This window comes from Staurois parvus, unplaced genomic scaffold (assembly GCF_062004578.1).
Source record: "Staurois parvus isolate SC_StPar_1 unplaced genomic scaffold, SC_StPar_1.0 ptg000362l, whole genome shotgun sequence".
NCBI lineage: Eukaryota > Metazoa > Chordata > Amphibia > Anura > Ranidae > Staurois > Staurois parvus.
In genome coordinates, this window is record NW_028318158.1 from 7806107 (window position 1) to 7821906 (window position 15800).

At 42.3% G+C, this 15800-nt stretch overlaps 1 protein-coding gene across 1 annotated transcript in view; it reads left to right on the forward strand.

Moving 5' to 3' along the window:
• The window catches only part of DNAH14 (dynein axonemal heavy chain 14), a 338071-nt gene that overhangs the window by 190742 nt on the left and 131529 nt on the right, over positions 1-15800 (forward strand). Inside the window, exons 46-48 of the mRNA XM_089684997.1 lie at positions 6539-6679; positions 6789-6921; positions 12159-12238. Coding sequence (XP_089541123.1) covers positions 6539-6679; positions 6789-6921; positions 12159-12238 — 354 coding nt within the window. The remainder of the gene's footprint in view (positions 1-6538; positions 6680-6788; positions 6922-12158; positions 12239-15800) is intronic.

Below are 15800 nucleotides of genomic sequence, written 5' to 3' on the forward strand. Positions count from 1 at the left end.
TTTCACACACTCTATTTTTCCTGGTGACCATTTTTTCTGGGCCTGAAAGTGAGGGAAAATCCCAAATTGTGAGTTCCCACCTGAATAGGAGAAATCTCCCAATCGGGACATTTAGGATTGTGCTTTAATCCATCTCCAGTCTGTACTAGGTGAGAAAGAACAGCTGAAATCAGGTTGGTTCATGCTACACAGATACTCTTCATCCCCCAAACTATTCCACATTATCTGTAAGGTGTGCATTATCTCATAATCATTTATAGATCGGTAAGAGAGGTTAGCCTTCTGCAACCCATCCTCTATAGCCGGAGGGATTTCTGCAGGCTCGTATAACACAGATAATCATCAGACCTGACAGCATTCTCTCTCAGTACATCATGGCAGTGTTTGTTGGTGTCACTTGCTAAAAATAGCTTGTCTTCTCTTTTATTCCTTTTAAATGTTACTTTTTGCCATTGTGCTGACAGTGCATTTCATCACACCTCATTTATCACTTATCCTGTGGTAACAGGGGTCACTTGTTTACATATTTATGTAGATGGTATTTGTAAAATAGACATAATTTATCACTTGGGGTGGAGAGCAGTACAGTTATGTCTCCCATACATTTCCTTTTTTATATTTTCTTTGCAATTAAAGTTGAACTCCGTGCACATGAATTTCCATTTAAATATATTCCTCAGTGGCCACAGAGTATATAAATACACTTTGTGTGAACCAAACACCTCTGCAAACCAAGCACTTACTATATAAAAGTAGCAGTGACATAGTCACCTCCTCCAGCAGGAAACTGTAATGGTTTAGGGTCAGTTTAAATTATCATAGTTTGTTTTTTAAATGTTATCTCTTGTGCTTTGGATAAAGTAGGGAATGGTAAGAGCCTCTGTCAAATTTTTCATGTGAGACTTCTCACATTTCCTATTACAAGAGTCAGAAGGACAGGAAGTGATGGGAAATCTCTACAATGAAGTTAGAGACAGAAAAAAAAACAGTTTTTAGTATAATAAGAAAAGATTAAAACTGATTTCAGAAGCATACACAGGAATCGACTAGGTGATTGTGGTTCTCTAAAATTAATGGAATACACCATATGGAGGAACTGACTGCTACCATATACAACACCAAGGAGAAACTCAGAGACAAATGGAGGCCCTTGAGATACTTTGTTAACACAGATGATTACTTGCAGGCAATGCTCACTACGTTGCGGGATTCATCCTAGGTTCTCATGACTATGTTTCCTCTTCTTCTCCTGACTTATTTTAGGAGTTGCCCATGGGGGTTGACTGACGTTTTTTCTTCTAATTTCTTTTTTATATTTCCTCCGCTGTCCTTATTTCCAGTATATTCCCTTCCTCCCCCTTTTTATATCTCTTCTTCTCTTCCCAAATATCTGCCCCTTTATTTTGCCCATTGATATTCTTATGGGGCTCCTAGGGGGCCTTCAACCTTGAAGGGTAACTGATGGCAGTGACTTTTTGTTATATTTAAGTTGATTACATATGTACAGATCAAGAGGGTGTACAGTTCACCACCTGCATTGAACAGGTATTGTTATCTTCTCCCAAAAGGACTTCTTTGAGGTCCACAGAAGTGTTAATAATGTATGTCTTTATGCCTTATTGTATAGATCTGACTATTACAGTGAAGGAAATAAGTATTTGATCCCCTGCTGATTTGAAATGTTTTCCCACTCACAAAGAAATGATCAGTCTAAAAATCGAATGGTAGGTGTATTGTAACACAGAGAGACAGAATAGCAACAAAAAATTCAAAAGAAATGCTTGTCTAACAAATTATGCACTGATTTGCATGTTCATGAAGTATTTGATCCCCTTCACAAAACATGACTTAGTACTTGGTGGCAAATTCCTTGTTGGCAATCACAGAGGTAAGTAGTTGGCCACCAGGTTTGCACAGATCTCAGGAGGGATTTTGGCCCACTCCTCTTGGCAGATCCTCTTCAAGTCATTAAGGTTTGGTGGCTGACATTTGGCAACTCAAACTTTCAGCTCCCTCCACAGATTTTCAGTCAGATTAAGGTCTAAAGACTGGCTAGGCCACTCCAGGACCTTAATGTGCTTCTTCTTGAGCCACTCCTTTGTTGCCTTGGCCGTGTGTTTTGGGTCATTGTCATGCTGGAACACCCATCCATGACCCATTTTCAATGCCCTGGCTGAGGGAAAAAGGTTCTCACCCAAGATTTGACTGTACATTGCCCCGTCCATCATCCCTTTGATACATTGCAGTTGCCCTGTCCACTTAGTAGAAAAACACCCTCAAAGCAGAATGTTTCCACCACCATGTTTAACAGTTGGGATGGTGTTCTTGGGGTCATAGGCAGCATTCCTCCTCCTACAAACACGGCAAGTTGAGTTGATGCCAAAGAGCTCGATTTTGGTCTCATCTGACCACAACACTTTCAACCAGTCCTCCTCTGCATCATTCAGATGTTCAGTGGCAAACTTCAGATGGGTCTGGACATGTGCTTTCTTGAGCGGAGGGACCTTGCGGGCACTGCAGGATTTCAATCCTTATCGGCGTAGTGTGTTACCAATTGTTTTCTTGGTGACTGCAGTCCCAGCTGCCTGGAGATCATTGACAAGATCCTTCAAGTTCTTGGATGATTCCTCACTGTTCTCATGATCATTGACACTCCACGAGGTGATATCTTGCATGGTGCACCAGACCTAGGGAGACTGACAGTTGTCTTGTGTTTCTTCCATTTGTGAATGATTGCACCAACTGTTGTCACCATCTCACCAAGCTGCTTGGCGATAGTTTGGTAGCCCAGTCCAGCCTTGTGTAGGTCTACAATCTTGTCCCTGACATCCTTGGACAGCTCTTTGGTCTTTGCCATGGTGGAGAGTTTGGAATATGATTGTTTGATTGTGCCTGTGGACAGTTGTCTTTTATACAGGTAACAAAATGAGATTAGCATCACTCCCTAGAAGAGACTGCTTCTAATCTCAGCTTGTTACCTGTATGAAATCCTGCTGAATGATAGGGGATCAAATACTTATTTCCCTCATGAACATGCATATCAGAGCATAATTTGTTGGACATGCATTTCTTTTGAATTTTTTGTTGCTATTCTGTCTCTCAGTGTTACAATACACCTACCATTCGATTTTTAGACTGATCATTTCTGTGTGGGTGGGCAAACAGTCAAAATCAGCAGGGGATCAAATACTTATTTCCTTCACTGTATGTGCAAGATTTGATGGAACAATGTACAGAATACTTCCTGCCAATTGAGCTTTGCCAGTATGTCATCTCTTGTTGCTTGCACAAAGTTTCTGACATAAAGATTTTTTTTTTTTTTTTAAAGCAGATCTTTAGGTTTTAGTGAAGTTTAAATAGTTGATTTGGACTAAGCTGTTCCAAACAAACTATTTACTTGACTAAAACATGTTGAGGCTGTGTGCACTATATAAAGTGTATGTAGCCACAGCTACATACAGAATACAGTGCTGTGTTCTGGCAGTAAGATAGGGACTTCCTGGAGAGGAAGGCAGATGGTGTCACAATGTCCACCTAAGCTAATAAGAGGAAATTTTGTATTCATTGATAGAATACAAAGCTTCCTGCAAATGGCTGAGCAGTGCTCAGTCTGACCCAATTTTGAACCAAGAGCGGGACATGAAGTCTCCATCCTGCTGCCTGAACACAGCACTGTATACTGTATGTAGTTGAATGTATACAGTGAACATAGCCGCTGCATCTATTAGTAAAGTACATTTTTTTGGACCAGGTTGGTACGCACCATTTAAAGTTCACTAAAATATGGAGATGAACTTGTTCATGCACATGGACTAAAATAGGCATTTTTTATGCCTAGCATAAATCTCCCTGAGCTTTCCCATGCCTGAGGAGCCCCACATGCCACATATATCCATTCACTTTTATGGCAGACTATATGTGGAACATGTGAATATTCGTTCAGTGTTTTTCTAAAAACATGCTTTCTACTAAAAGTGCTGACTGAGCTTCCTCTCACGTGGCTGACTTGGTGTCCTGAGCAATACATGGTGGGATAGGAGAGCAGATGTGGTTCTCCTCTAAACAGAAATGTAGATTTTCTTGACAGTTCTGTTGATAGTCTGTGGGTAGTGAACTGTCAAGCTGAAAGTATAATTGGCCACCTTACAGTGTCTTCAATGCAATGCTATCCCTAGTTTATATTCCTTGATTCCAATAAAAAAATGTTTACTTTTCCAGAAACCTATAGACTTTAGATAAATGTGTCAATATTTATTTTCAGTATAGTATCCTATCAGCCCGTGCTAGTGTTTAAAACCTTGTTTCTATGTATACAATTGTACTGCTCAACCCCCTTAGGGGCCGCTGAGTTTTATTTGGGTTCACCCTAAGCTCTGCACGGCCAGGCAACATGCATTTTCCACATCTTTGCACACAGAGTCAGTAAACAGTCCTTGATCTGATTTGCTGTTGTTTTTATTGAGGAGTTAACAACTTGGATGGGATCTAGGGGTATATGGGATGCCTAAGGAACTGCAAACTTGAGGACAAACTTCTTAGAAAACTGTACACTGTACAAAACTATGGATCAGCAAAACAGCACTGTCTCTTTAAGGAGCTCTCCTCAGAACCTATATGAATCCTCTCTTCCAGCTGCACTTAGGGTATCCCTGGGCAAAAGATTCCAAAATCTGCCACCAGTAGTTCCAGATGACAACTAGTTGGGTCTTGCACCTGACTGCTCTCTCCCTTTATCTAGCCGATGGGGTGTTGAATTACTCGCACTGTCCTGTCCTGTTAGCTTGGTGGGTTGCAGCTGCTTTCAGGTCTTATGCTGGGCTGCCACCTTCCCTGTTTACAGGATTGCCTTTCCTAGGCATATTGGCACAGTGGAGATCCTTCCAGCACCAGCCTGTAGGTAGGCTCCCTTTCCTGGGACCTCCTCCCAGGCTCCACTCTACAGCACCTTCCTTCAGTCTATCTTCCACCTGACTCCCTTACTGCACAGGCTCTGTGATATTTAAGGGTTGTCCTTGCCCACCATGCCTGGCCTCCTGCCTGGGGATTGGCCAAGTTCCCTTAAACATCCAAATCTGGGCCTTCTCCTCTCTTCCGCCCCAATTCCAGAAAGTGCCAGAAGTTTCTTGAAGGATGGGAGGGCTTCAGAAACCCTGACCTGTAAAGCCTTCCAGCCTGTACTGAGGTGAACCCACTACCTCACTTCCAGGCTCCCAGGCTGCTACCCAACCTCTGACTAGCAAAAATAACAAAGCCTATCACCAGAGGGCGCTACACAATTGTAATTATACAGTATATGGTATGTACATTTTAGAAGCCATACTTGATCATTACATTGCCAAGCTCTGTTTTGCAGTGCTACAATATGGTTGTACTTTATTGCTCATTCTAATAATGTCAACTGACTCATCAAAAGCAATTAACTCCCTTGTATCTGGTATAGTATCTCAAAATGTACTGAGCAATTAGTCATTAATGTAGCTTATCTACAGTACTACTACTAGAGGCCAATCTAGCCTGTTACAACTGTATGCCTGGGCTAAATAAAATTAAAATATACGGAGTATATCTCTGCAATACATGTTTACTTCCCCGTACATTATCTTTTTTTGCAAGTACAAAAAAAAAATAAACGTGGTAGAAGCAGGGTGTAATGGAAGTTTGCTCACTGGATTTCTGGCAGATGAAGAGTTCTTTTTCTATTCTTCAGCATTTTTAAAGGGATAAACATGCAGAAATGCGCATGTATTGCAAAGATAAGCTGATTTTTATTTTTATTTTGCCCAGACATATGCTTTAAAACAATAACAAAAATATGGAAGTAAACCTGTAAAAATATAAAATAGCTGGATTATTTTAAGATAAACCCTGTGGTAATAACTCAATAAACATTATGATTTTCTTTTAAAGCTGAACTCTAGGCAGATGTAAAATGCACATATTAATGCAGTTCTGTAATCATTAATGCATCTTTAAATGTTTTTTTTAAAAGTATCTGAATTTGACCTGTACAGCAGGACTGGAGTGTGAGGGAAAGAAAAACAGCACAAGGAGCTAATCAGTTAATGTGCTGACAAGAAGCATGCTGACAGGAGGAGGGAGCAAAGTGACAGAGAGATGAGTTCCATCACTGTGCCACTTTTTCTGTTACTGTCCAATCACAGGTTGGTGTTGGGTCCAGAACAACTTGGGCTCAGAAGTGGGTAGAATGAGACTGAGGACATCTAGCTGCAGGACAAATACTGCCGGGAAAATCTCTGGATTGAAGGTGCATGCTGCAACAACATTCACAACAGGTAAATGCATAGCCCATTTACAGTACTTTATCTTTAAATAGGCTATGCATTTTTATCTTGGTATTTTGGCTGTAGGTACTGCTTCAAAACATTCCCTTTTGCTCATGGGGTAAAAAGAAAAAAAGCATAAAGTTTAGGAAATACTGCAGTAGATGTGGGTGTTCTGTATATTTTATTTTGGGTACATCTCTGTGTGTGATATTAACATCTGTTGAAACCCATTTGCCCATTTTTTGTCTTTTTAGAGACCTTACTGTTCTCAGAGCTTAACCCTTTAAAGGACAGAGAGGGCAGTGTCCAACGCTTCATCTCTACTGTGGACAGTGTGAGATATTCCTTCCTAAGCAGTCTTCTCCTGATAGCTAAGCATCCTGTCCTCTTCACAGGTGAGCTCCTCCCATCTGAGCATCCATGGATCAATTTACTGCATATCAGTATCCATCTATATAACTTTCGAGGTGCTCTTGTGTTACCTGGTTTATTTTGCATTTCTAGGTGATTCAGGAGTTGGGAAATCAACCTTAATCCAAAACATGTTGGATAAACTCCAGAAACCTGGCGGACTGTCTGTAAAGGCTGGGACTGTGTTGGGGGACGTCTTTCTGTTCAGCGATTCCCGGACAATCAGGTATTGCTGTGACTTCCCAGCACTAATGTGAGTAAGACAGTGCAATTAGTTTCATATTTAGGTCATTTAGATAGCACACTCTCTCCTTACTACATCACAGAATGGGTGCTGATGGAGCACTAGCGTCAAAGATTAGTATGATCTGGTGCAGTCTCCATCCTTGGTAGGCAGCTCTCTATTATATGGGGTAAACCTATAGGCCCCCCAGACCAATCCAAAAAAGTGATGTAAGCTGATTGGTTCTGTGCAGAGTTGCACCACATTTTGCAAAGTCCAATTTTAGTAAATAATCCCTAGTGTGTCTTGGGAGCTCACAGTTCCCCCTTCATCAAGGCTTGTGCTGATTGGTATAGTCTGGTGCCTGAACTGTCATCATTTTAATGTTACTTTGTTCTCATTGTCCAGTGTTTCCTTCTATCACCACCAGCACAAGTCCTAATGAAGGGGAAATTGTGAGCCCCCGAAACACATTGCATTTGCCTACTGATTTTTATTTAAATTACTAAATCTACATCCCCAATTCCAAAAAAGTTGGGATGCCACATAAAAGCTACATAAAAACAAAATGCATTGATTTGCAAATCTCATAAACTTTTTCTGTCAAGAATCCGAAAGCACAGGAGTAGATATGAACATCAAACTTTCCTTTCCAAGATTTTGAAAGCGTAGAAGCTTGTCAAAGTCCTCCATATCTGGTGATGGACAGCAAAGTCTTAGACATCCGATGATCAGATAGTAGCTGCAGCACAGCAATTGCAACAGCATTTCATCCTCCAGACTATTGAAGTTCACGAGTTATAGACTTGCAGGCACTTGACCACCATGATAAAGGCATGGAAGGTCTACAAGGGGAACGGCAGCTGCCCAACCTTTAATATTAACAAGCGGGTCACTCACCTTTTACCAAGAATAGTTGGGCAGCTCCCGCCCTCAGTGCAGACCTTCCGTGCCTCCTGCCCTCCTCCCTGTGGTGAGTTCAGCGGCAGCAGCGATGAGTACACTCAGAAGAGGAGTCCACCCTGCCATTCCTCCCGCTTTCTTCCCTACTGTGACTTCAACAGCAGTGGTGGCAGGACAGGTTACACAGAGGAGTCCACCCTGCCATTCCTCCCACCCTCCTCCCTGCAGTGAGTTCAGTGGTGATGACAACAAGTAAATTCAGAAGAGGATTGCACTCTGCCATTCCTCCTGCCCTGCACAGTATTAAGTTAAGGTAGGGGGAAGACTAAGGGAGGGCTTTGATGTCAGAGAGGGGCTGTGAAGTGAGGGGGGCTGTAAAATTGGGGGCCATGAGGGGGGAGCTGTGATGTGGGGGCAGTGAGAGGGGGGAGCTTTGAAATGGGGTGTAATTGGGGGGAACTGTAATACTGGGGCTGTGATGTGAGGGAGAAGCTCTGATATGGGGGGCTGTGATGTGATAAGGGGGAGCTATGATATAGGGGGCTGTGATGTGGGAAGCTGTGATGTGATGTAAGAAGGGGGAGGGCTGTGATGTCAGAGGGAGCTGTGAGTTGGATAGGCTGTGATGTGAGGGGGGGGCTGTGATGTGAGAGGGGGCAGCTCTTATATGGGGGTCTCTGATGTAAGGGGGGGCTGTATTGTGAGAGGGGGAGCTCTGATATGGGGGGCTGTGATGTAAGAGGGAGCTGTGATATGGGGGGGCTGTGATGTGAGGGGAAGCTGTGATATGGGTGGCTGTGATGTAAGGGGGAGCTGTGATTTGTGGGGCTGTGATGTCAGGGGGAGCTGTGATTTGGGGGGCTGTGATATAAGGGAGAGATGTGATATGGGGGGCTGTGATGTGAGAGGGGGGAGCTGTGAGACCCCTAGTTTAGATCAAAGTATATTCATGTGTTAGAATGGCCCAGTCAAAGTCCAGATCTAAATCCAATTGAGAATCTGTGGCAAGACATGAAAATTGCTGTTCGCAGGAGCTCTCCATCTAATCTGACAGAGCTTGAGCTATTTTGCAAAGAAGAATGGGCAAATATTTCAGTCTCTAGGTGTGCAAAGCTGGTAGAGACATCCCCAAAAAGACTTGCAGCTGTAATTGCAGCGAAAGGGGGTTCTACAAAGTATTGACTCAGGGGGGCTGATTACAAATGCACGCCACACTTTACACGTTATTTGTAAAAACATTTTAAGACCATTTATAATTTTCCTTCCACTTCACAATTATGTGGCACTTTGTGTTGGTCTATCACATAAAATCCCAATAAAATACATTTATGTTTTTGGTTGTAACATGACAAAATGTGGAAAATTTCAAGGGGTATGAATACTTTTTCAAGGCGCTGTACTTATAAATATAACATTTAAGAAAAAATAGCAAGAATACTTAACTAAAGATGTTGATTCCTCCTTGGGTCCCCCCATTGATTGTGCCTTTCTACATGTGCAGTCTGCCCACTCCATACACACTAATGAACCCTCATACCACCAGAGATGCAGCCATTTGAACTGAGCACTGACAACAAGCTGGAAAGTCCCACGCCTCTTTATTCTAGAGATACCATTTTCAGTGAGCTTTGGCCCAGAGAAGACAGCGGCATTTTTGGACCATGTTCACTGACTGTGTTCACAGACAGTGATTTTTGGAAGTATTCCTAAGCCCATGCAGTGACGTCCATCACATTATCGTGCCTGTTTTTAAATGCAGTGCAGTCTGAGGGCCCAAAGATCACAGGCAACCAGTATTGCGTTTCTGCCTTTTCCCTTGCACACAGATTTCTCCAGATTCTCAAAATCTTTTGATGATATTATATACTGTAGATGATGATATATTTAAATTCTTTGCAATTTTATGTTGAGCAACATTATTCTGAAATTATTAGATAATTTTTAGACACATCTTTTCACAGATTGGTGAACCTCTGCCCATCTTTACTTTTCAGACACTCTGACTCTCCAAGATGCCCTTTTTATACCCAATCATGTTACGTACCTGTTTCCAAGTACCCTAATTAGTTGCAAAATGTTCCTCTAGCTCTTCCTTGTCAGTATCACTTACGTTGCCAGAGTTTTTTTGCTCTGTCCCAACTTTTTTCAGTGTTTTTCAGTTGCTGAAATCGATTTCAAACTTACCTTATTTTTTTCTTAAAATGGTACCTTTTCTCAGTTTAAACATTTGATATGTTTTCTGTTTTCTATTGTGAATAAAATATGGGTTCATGAGATTTGCAGATCATTGCATTCTCTATTGTTGTAGATTTGATACAGCGTTCCAACTTTTTTGGAATCAGGGTTGTATATTTGACTATTATTATACAGGATTTATATAGCACCAAAAGTTTACGCAGCGCTTTACAATATAAAGGGGGACAGTACAATTACAATACAGAAGGAATAGGAGGAACAGACTTATGGCAGTCTCACTTCACACTTTCCTTCATGTTCAGCCAAAATGCAAAATAAATATTTAATTTTCTGAGTTCTGAGGCATGATTAGAGCATTTTTATACCTTGTGACCTCTGCATTTTCTCCAAACTGGCTTCTGGGAGCAGGGTCTGTTGAGGAGCCCATTTCCATCCTATGAGTGTTTATGGGTAGGGAAAGACCAGGGTGATCCACAAACTACAGCAGCACTTATGTGGCAGAAACAAGACTGGACAGGAGCAGCAGCGACTGATTGTCATTGCTGGAAGTTACTGCCCTGAATGTCTTTAGTTGGCTTTGAGTGATGATTTCCCCATCCACACATTGGAGGTGGAGGGGGAAATCTTCCCCATTGTATCATTGAATTCTGGTAATGGTGGAGTCTTGCTGTCAGAATACACTGATCAGTGTTGCAGCCGACTGGCTGCATGCGCTGATCACATGAATATATACTGTGCCAACAAGCCTGTTCATGAAAAGTCTATAGATAGATCAATTTTTATTAAATGGGAATGACCATACATGGATCAAAATTTGGCTGGTTCCTGCTGAACTGGCTGAATTTTGATCCATGTATGGCCAGCTTTAGTTGGACATATTTCAGGAAACTGTACATGAGAATATGCTACAAGAAAATGAAAATTGAAAATAGACTGTGTTCTTATAACACAGCAGTCTTCCATTTGAAGTATATATATATGTGCTTACTGGACTTCAGCTTTAATCTGCCAGTATGATTTTGGAGCAGCTTGAGCACCTAGCAATAACCCACATATATACAGGGGTAACATATTAACGTGAGTAAATTACTTGAACATAGAACCCCAGCAGGGGTGGACTGACAACTCATGGGGCCCCCGGGCAATAGGGGATCATGGGGCCCCTGTGTCCTCGCCCACACTCAAACCACACTCAAAAAAGCCTATGAAAAGGTACCAGGGGCATCTCATGGGGCCCCCTACTGACCCCGGGCCCTCAGGCAGTGCCCGAGTTCCCAAATGGTCAGTCCGCCCCTGAACCCCAGCATTGAAAAGTAAGAAAGCTAAAGCCAGCCATCGACAGATCGAAATGCCATAGACAGAGTGGAATCTAGCTGAACCAGCCAAATTGCAATGCATGAAGGGGCAAGCTGGTTGTACTGAAGTCGATTGCTTGATCAATTTCAGTACAACTAGCCTGTCTGTTTTTTTTTTTTTGTTTGATCACGGCTGGTGACTATAGCAGCTGGCAGTGATCATTGTATCGCTGTCAGAATACATTAGCTTAGTGGGAGGGATTCCCCCATCAGCACTGGATGTGTTGATGGGGAAATTGAGCAATTTTCTTTCCTGCAACCCGTTGTTGCATGAAAGAAAATTACTTAATGTATGGCCTCTTTAACCACTGATTATAGGTTTGACTTTCTCCATAATGGTATTGTGTGAATAACAGAATGCTATTTATTTTGCTTTCTGTGTAGTAATCCATAGCAAATATAGAGCAAACCAGCAATGCTGTTTCACTGACATGGGTAGTCCAGACTGATTATTTCTGATAGATAATTGCAGGTTCTGCCATTGCTGCAGTAAACTGGACATATCAGCAAACCAAATCTGTGTGAATAAATTTAAGACATGTCACAATATATAGCAGCTGTATTATTTTTCATAAGCCTGTTCTTTACCAGTTTTTTACAGCTAAGAGACTGTATCTAGGCTTGATGTCTCAAGGTCTGTCTGACACAAGCATCTTGGGAAAATTATGTCATCAGTCTGCTGCAGGCGGGAGAAAGTTGTCTCCTCAGTCTCCTTTCCCCTGTAATACACCTGTATCTGTATAAATGTACTCACATAACATAACTGGTTGTACTGTGTGTTTGTAGCCTTTTGCAGAATATTACATCTATAACAGGATCCATTTCTGGAGGTGATGAAGAGATTGGATTTTCAGCTAAGGGCAAAGGTAAAGCTCCATACAGACAGCAATTAGCAAAATGTACACTGTACCACTATCATTTGCCCAGTTTAAAGTGCAGAAGTTGCTATTTTGTTCCATATGACAGTGCTGGTGCTTCATGATTGGCTGCCAATGCACTCATCAGATTCTCTCACATAGGAGCAAAGAAAAAGTCCTTAAAGTGTTACTAAGCCCACAACAGTAAAATCAGTCTGTATATGCCAGGGGTCTCCAAATTTCTAAACAAAGGGCCAGTTTACTGTCCTTCAGACTTTAGAAGGGCCATTGGGAGCAGAAAAAGTCCTGACATCAGTGAGAGGAAAGGAGACCCATCAGTTGTGTCTTTGGGAGGAATTCTGTTCCACCATTGGTGTCACTGGGCCCCATTGTTGGTGTCATTGGGAGGAATTGTGTCCCTTCACTGATGTCAGTGGAGGAAATTAAGTCCCATTGTTGGTATCAGTGGATTAAATAGTACCCCAAGGAACAGAATAAAGCAAGCAAAGGGCTACATCCGGCCCTTAGGACGCAGTTTGCAGACCACTGGTATATGCAGTAAAGCATGCTTGTTATACTCACTGTGGAACCTAAGGGGTTAATCCTCTGCATTGTGTAAAAAGGCTGTTTGATCCTTTCTTCTGTGCCACTCCTCTTGTTGAAATGAACACCTGATACAGACTGAATGCATAGTCACAAGCACATGCTCAGTTTAGTTCGTATTGCTAGAACGGTTTTGTTTTTCTTGGGAGAGTGTCTGGACAGTGCTCATTGGCCCTGTGCTGATCACATGCAGAGGGTCAAGGGTTTCACATCCTCCTAGAGCAGAAAGAAAACTCCTTCTACAAGCTTTAACCCATGCTCTGCTGAAGTCACAAGACTGCTCTAACTGCTGATGAGAAAAGGTATTTAGCAGTTTATATTCACTAAAATAATTGCATTTCCATGTTCTGTGTACTGTGGGAGACCAGATATAGTGAATGCAGGGTCCTGGGTTCAGTATCACTTTAACCCTGTGTAAGCTCTAGGTCACAACTTGGAGCTTACACATGGTTTTCTATCTTCATTCCTGGCAGTCAGAGAGAGCGGTGTGGATGTGAAAGGAAGTAAGTGTGTACTGCTGAGAGCATTATAGTTTACCTGTTGCTTTGCCCTGCCAGGGTGAAGCATAGGGTTGCTTTAAAGAAGAACTACAATATTTTTTTTCACTGTTCTGTTCCCGTGTACATGCAGTACTTTGTCCTGTTTTGTTTGGTGCTTCCTAACCCCAGCTATGAGTTTGGATTGGGCACTTCCTCCCTCTCTCCTCCCCCTTTCCCCTTGGCTGTCCAGAAACATAGCCAAGAAGGGGATGGCTGCTTCATAGCAACCACTTGTCTTAGATCTGAGCACTTTATCAAGCTAAGAAGCAGCAAGAGGAATGCAGAGGGACGGGAAGCTGACACACCCCATCTCCCTCTGCATCCCTGTTATCACTTATGTCTGGAGATTGTGCAGAGCCAAGACAAGCAGCTGTTATGAAGCAGCCATCCCCTACCTAGCTATGTTGTCGAACAGTCAGGGGGGAGTGGGCACCTAGGCTGATCTCAGCAAAGGTTAAAAAGCACCTAACAACATGGGAAAAAGTACTACAGCAGGGCTTAAAATTTTCGAGTCTAGACCTACTAGCCAGGCACAAACCTTACTCTCCACCAGTTGCCCAACCCAACCTTGCCCAGGTCCGCCTCCAACCCCACCTCTGGCCTGCCCCCAGCCCTGCCCCAACCACGCCCCCTTAAAGCTTATGAAATTAAATTTTTCTTTAGAATAAAGAGTCCAAAATATAAAACTGTATACAGTAATGTATATCCCAGCTCCCCTTTACTCCATTATAGTGATATGACATGTATAGAGTAATCATTACTGTATACATGTCATCACTATAATGGAGTACAGGGGAGGGGGGATGTACATTGCTGTATACATGTCATATCACTATAATGGAGTACAGGGGAGCTGGGATATACATTACTGTATACATGTCATATCACTATAATGGAGTACAGGGGAGCAGGGATATACATTACTGTATACATGTCATATCACTATAATGGAGTACAGGGGAGCTGGGATATACATTACTGTATACATGTCATATCACTATAATGGAGTACAGGGGAGCTGGGATATACATTACTGTATACATGTCATATCACTATAATGGAGTACAGGGGAGCTGGGATATACATTACTGAGTAATGTATATCCCAGCTCCCCTGTACTCCATTATAGTGATATGACATGTATATAGTACTTACTCCTTGAGTCCCATGCGGCGGTGGAGAGGGTGTCTCCTCTCAGTGGAGGAGAGCGGACCTCTCCTGCACCTGTCCCCTCAGCGGCGGTGCCGAAGAAGCCGGAAACCGGAACTCGGCTTCACAATGAGGCTTGGAGCGCAGCCGCTCCAGCATCTGTGCTCGCCGCTAGAGAATTTCTCCTCCCATTTGGCGAGCGGGCGAGCGGCTTTTTCAAGCCCTGCACTACAGTACATGTACTTTGTCCCACAAGGAACAGTATAGTAATACAAATGTAATGATAGTTGTTTTTAAGATTGTAAGAGCTGTATTAACTATGATCAATAAACTGTTATAGTTAGCAGACCATAGAATTTCATGGGGAAACGTGTATGAATTTCAAATATTTACTATATAGTTTTCTTCATTTTCCTTAATATACACTTTAAATGTAAATCTCACCATTTCTATGTCAATGTTGAGCCTGTCCCACTTCCAAAGCCTTTCCTTCTGGTCCTTTTATGAGTGGCCTCATTGACCAATAGCAAGGCTCAGAAGACTGAAGGAGGAGGAGATATGCTAGGTTTGTACAAGATGAGCCATGTTTTGTTTAAAGTGATGCTAAACACACACTGTTTAATTTACATTATCCCTTATCTTTCTATATGTGCATGATGGCACTGTAATTATTAAAAAAACAAAAACAAATCTAAGTACTTTTTTCCCTAATTGATATACAGATGTCACATGACTCACCTTTTTCCCAGCCTGTCTCCAGGGAAACAAGTGGTAGGAGGAGCTTCTAGTCCTCTGCTGCTGGTCACATGTTCAAAATAAAAAAACAGTCTTTGGGATACAGAGTAACAATAAATAATTAATATCAATAAACTGTTTTCAATCAAGATACAAGTTATATTTGAAATCAAACCTTTATTATTTTTTTGGCAATAACATGGTGTGAGCAGATTTCTGCCAGTCACAGGCTGTGTCACACCCCTCAAGCCTGTGTCTTAGATTACAAGGAAGGTAAAGCCTCCATCAATCTACATACACAGTGATATCCCACCCCCACTGTGTTTAGCTGGTTAATTGGCTTAGAGTAGGAGGGTGGGAGGGAGTGGACTGTCATTTACCACTGTCTACACACCCCCATGGGTGACTCTTTAGTCAGATGGGCTGCTCGGATGTGATAGGGAGGAAAGGCTCAGCATAGAAACTCGCTGACAACTGAGCATGTGCAGAGCTGACAACACTACACTGCAAAAGGGGGAGATAGAGAACAGTAGGATCAACCAGGT